This window comes from Montipora foliosa, chromosome 3 (genome assembly GCF_036669935.1).
Source record: "Montipora foliosa isolate CH-2021 chromosome 3, ASM3666993v2, whole genome shotgun sequence".
Classification (NCBI taxonomy): Eukaryota; Metazoa; Cnidaria; class Anthozoa; order Scleractinia; family Acroporidae; genus Montipora; species Montipora foliosa.
In genome coordinates, this window is record NC_090871.1 from 31,883,393 (window position 1) to 31,888,392 (window position 5,000).

The window sequence follows — 5,000 nt, forward strand, 5'->3', positions numbered from 1 at the left end:
GAAAAGTGGTCCGGTCTAAATAATATATGAGAGACATCAAGTGCAGTCCCAGATTAACGCTTTCGAAAAAAAATATTTGATTTATCATGCGCAATTGAATTTTTTGTTAAATTACACAAATGCATTTTTGCCATTCACCTTCAAACATTTTTGAGGTGTTATGATCCCGCCAGGGCAGTGTGTTGGACAAAGCCCTCATTTTTAAGGAAAAACCTTTTCTCCTCGAATTGGGTGTCACATTTGTGAGATTGGATGTGAAATGTAAACTGGGCCTAATCTATCCCATTGTTGGTATCAAGAAAAATAAAACTGAATTGTTCCCTAGCTTGTAGGGTACATCTGAGATTCGTATCTTGGCAACAGAATAGTGTTGGTCGTACTGCTTAAGATAATCTAGCTTGGCACACGGCTGAACGCAATTCAAAACGTCTTGGTTAATCCCTATTCATTGAAGAAAGAAACGTGAACTATGCAGACTTTCGTACGGGCCAGAGTTCATTTCAGTCAGTAGTTGAGAGGTACGGTGCAGTCAGTTTCAACCTCATTGTCTCTCATATATATTTTTTTACGCTCTTATGCTTTTAGATGCCCTCTGGGCAAATGGTTAAATAATGTCTGGTTTTCTTTAGGTATCATTCAAGATCTAGAGTTATGCCTTGTTGTCTCGCATTCAGACATCACTGGAGGGAATATTTGGGACCGTTGCGAAACCTGACCATGGATTCTAAAGTAAATGGTAAAGTGCCACAACACACTTTCATTGATTAGGTGAGGCCGGAAGGGGGTTTCAGTTTTCTAAAAGATTAGGCACAATTACACCGATTTGATGCTTATGCTCTCTTCTCGTTTGAAATTTTCTAGATTATGCGCATTAATTTTTCACTAGCTAATTTGATTCTTATTACGAAAACACAAAGCAATCAAAAGCATCCCTTTTAAGCCTAATTTTTACCTTCTGGTCTCATACCTATCATGGAGATAGGGAGCCTTCGCTTAAGGTAAACGTGGTATTTAAGCAGTGCCATCTGTTCAATTTAAACGACGGAAAACGTAAGAACTCACCAATAGATCTGTCGATGTCATAGACTATTTCTCCATTCGGCCAAAGTGGGGTAATAATAGATGCAGCTTGCAAACCAATTTCGGTGGAAGAATAGACATCCAGTCCCATCTCGGCGTTTCCTCGCTGCTGAGGAGTAAGTATCATATCTCCCTCAAAATAATCAGCTCCTTCCAGATTCCGATTCTCTGTATGCAAAATTAATAAATTAATTCAGGAGCGGTATTCCATTGCATAACTTTATAAGTGATTAACGAGTTGCATTTCGTTGTACATATAAACGCTCGACCCCTAAACCTTCTGTCTATTCGTCTTCTGCAATAATTAAAATTCAATGAAAACTTCAAAGTCGTTGGCGACTTTTCAAACAAAAAGAAGAAGAATAAGAAGAAGAAGAAGAAGAACAACAACAACAACCACAACACAAGCAACAACAAAAAATACATTTTTCATCGTTACCTTCAGGATTTAGCTTCACAGGTACGCTGAAAACAGCCTCCACCATCAAGAGAACAGACAGTAATTTCATTTTAGTCTTCAAAGCCTAAAGTTAGGTCAGAGACAATTTTTAGACGAGTTGTGGCATTGAGAGAGAACTCGATCTTGGAACTGTGGACACAGAATGATAGTAAAACAAAAAGTTCCTCTTAAAACACTGTTGAATTGACCTCTTTAGCTTGGTTTTTTTTTCGTCTCCCCAATACAGACCCTCTATGATCGTGCTCTCGGGAAATGTCCATTCAAAGACTCAGTGCCATTTTCCACGCTAGTTATCACATTTCAAGGGAAAAACGATTATGAAATATGGTCCTTTACTGGCAAATGATGTAGAATGGACATTTTGCAGTCGGAGGTCTTTTAATCAGGTTATTTCCACATATGTCCAGGTTTGACCCTAATTAGATGCTCGCCCAATTTTGACATCTTTGATTGCCTTTCTACTTTGTTATCTGCTCATTTTTCTCTTAAACATCGAAATAACTTGTGTGAATCATTCTATTTTACTAGTTGGTGATAAACATTCAGTAAACGTGAAACAAATCATATGTGTGGCTAAGATGTTCGTTATAACCTTTCGAACTTATGTTGTTTGCCCCCTCAGAAGTGTGTAGCTAATTTGCATGATAATAGCAAATCCAACATGGTGGCCATCGTGAATACGGTCTATTAGGGTGAAACCTGGGCCTATCTGGTTACTTCTGGGTATGTGTCTACGGAGTGACATAGACCGTATTCATGAATGGCGGCTAAGTAATTATGCTTTGTCTTTATGCTAATCATCCTAACTAGCCTCGTAAACACGAGCAAAGTTCAATAGAATTTTTGTTCCAAAGTGAGGCTAGTGAGGATGATTAGCACAAAGGCAAAAGAGTAATTTCTTGACCGCCATTTAGGAATACGGTCTATGTAAACAGATTATTTTGGCGAAGTCGCTTGGAGTGGCTTGTCATTCTGTCAGCTACAAAAGTACGTCGCACAGTTCTTACTATGAAACTCGAGAATATAGGCTCTAAACGCTTATGGTCTTCCACGATCTAAAGCCTAATGTGTAATCCCATCATCTTGAGCATTAAAACAGCTGTAAAACTTTACACAGTTTTACTGTATCCTTGTACTTACGTTTGGTTCACACAGAGAGTAGCTTGGCAAAAATATTGTTTTTAAGTTTTACGGTGTAGTTTCAACAGCTCGGAACTCCCTCAACAGGGTATATTAAACTGTTCACCCGTACGATCTTTTAAAGGACTTTTCCAAGCACTTTATGATCGGCAGGACTTCAATATAGCCTATTATCAGCCACCCTTGTATAGCTTATCACCCGGTCGAAGGCCGATATCAAAAAATCATACAGTTCTTAAGGCTTAAATATTAAACGGGCGGTATCATGCTATTTAATTTAATAGTAGCTCTTTTCGGAAGGCTAAAAACATCTAGAAATAGTGGTGTTAGCTATAGGTACCATATTTAAAAAAAAAGTAAACTAGTTATCCAATTTTAGTCGCCGAGCCATAAAACTGATAAGTATGACTCTCCTTGTTACACAAATAGTTTGACATCTTCGTTTTGGGTTATAATGTATTTTCTAGGCTGAGATACAGAAAATACAATACACGCTATTCCCAGTTTCTCGCGAAATTACATTGAAACTGCCTTGATATAGTTTCCTTTAAGGTATAGATCCTTTTCCCACAAGAGAGACGACAGGCTACGTGAGGGTGGCAACGAGTTGCCACGTAAACAAGATTTTTAAAGTTTGGAACTCGGAGTTATTCTCTGCGGGTCAGTGCAGACGATTCCGAACAATCTAAGGGGAAGATATTTTAAATCGTTTTAAAAATAATGAAAAATGTTTGGCGAGTTTTTGACAACATAAGAAAAGGCCAAATATTGCCCTACATGTTTTTCCACAAAGCAACTCATTGCCGCCCATCCCGTACCATGACGTCTCTCTTGTGAGATGGAAGACGATCAACCTAAAGAGGCACGATATCAAAGCAGGCTAAATGTACTTTGGCTCGACACCAGCCTTAACTTCAACCTGGTTCACTGTACATCCGCGTTTAAACGTTTCCAGGGTAAAGAAAGAGTTAAATGTAATTTCGAGGATGAAAAAAAACAAAAAAACAAAAACACTGAACTGCTGTAATATATTGCCCATGGAGGTAGATCCCTAGCTTTGTCACAAAAGCGACCTCATGGTACAGGATGGACGGTGATGGGCACATTTTGTTGACTTGACAATCTATTTTTAATCTGGAATAAAATGTTTTTGTTTTTTTCAAGTTCCAGAGAACATGATATAATCCTTTAGCGTCTGTCGCGTAGGCGTAAGGTATCTTACGTTAAGATCTCTGTATGCAGAGAAGTTTTGTGAACCGCCTATTGACAAAATAGCCCGCGCTATTTTTATCTTTGTTTCCATACTCATTTCTATCGCTATGGTCGCATACCCAAGGTAAAGCAAGGCTGCTTTTAAATATTATTTAAACGTTCAAGTGTATATCCACATAAAACAGATCATCTCATTTGAGTGGGTCTATGATGTTTTGTTTAAATATATTTAATTTGCACAGTCAACACGTTTTGCAGCAAACAGAGAATGTAAGCTGAACAATATGCAGTATACTCAGTAATATTCGATAAATTAAGCAATATTCTCCCAACGTAAAGATGTTATCATGTCTTCACGATAGGTACCATTTTCGTAACAAAAATATTTTTAAGCAGGGCTCAAAATGATAGCGTGATCTTGTTGATAAATTCGAAGTTTTAGCTGCCAAATTTAGCTCATTAACACTGACATAGAGTATGCATCCAATACAAAAAGTACTAGTAGGAGGACTTAAAAGCAGACTAGGTCCAAAGTCAATATAGAAGGTCTAATATAAAGACCTACTTCATGAGTTGTTGAGCCATAGTGCACAGGTGAATTTCAGCTTAGACTGAACAATCTTTCAAACAGAGGACATTTTTCTATTCCAGCTCATAAGCAATAATCTATCCCAGTCGCTGAGTGTTTCGTTGAGAGTGCGAGCTCTTCATTGACCTTTCACTACGCCTCGTCTACCACCGTGACGTTGCATGCGTGGGTTAGCAAATTATATTGCACCATGTATCAAAAATGGGAAAAACTTGATGAAGCTACTGTAAACACTTGAGCGCTGAAAGCTTCAATAAAGACTTAGTTGAAAACCCCCTTTTAAAGCTACTTTTTTGGTCAGAGAGACTATCATGATCGACCACTCTTGTTCTCCACATGCCATTAGATGATCCGCTAGAAATAATGTTTGGCCTAATCATCAGTACTGCCTAAAACGAATCCATGCACATAAGTAGCCTTTTTAAACAACTGATATGAATAATAAGAATCATATATAAAATCTGGTGTCCGTCATGTATCCGCCACAGATCATTTGGGAAGTTAAAAATTACTGAACTA

The 5,000-nt window shown here is 38.0% G+C and overlaps 1 protein-coding gene across 1 annotated transcript in view; it reads right to left on the reverse strand.

The window, feature by feature from the left end:
* Positions 1 to 2,706, reverse strand: part of LOC137997293 (zinc metalloproteinase nas-14-like) — a 19,902-nt gene extending 17,196 nt beyond the window's left edge. The window contains exons 1-3 of the mRNA XM_068843207.1: positions 2,681 to 2,706; positions 1,520 to 1,604; positions 1,063 to 1,248 (exon numbers count right to left, since the gene is read on the reverse strand). Of these exons, the coding sequence (XP_068699308.1) occupies positions 1,063 to 1,248; positions 1,520 to 1,589 (256 nt within the window). The 5' untranslated portion in view covers positions 1,590 to 1,604; positions 2,681 to 2,706. The remainder of the gene's footprint in view (positions 1 to 1,062; positions 1,249 to 1,519; positions 1,605 to 2,680) is intronic.
* Positions 2,707 to 5,000: the final 2,294 nt, after the last annotated feature.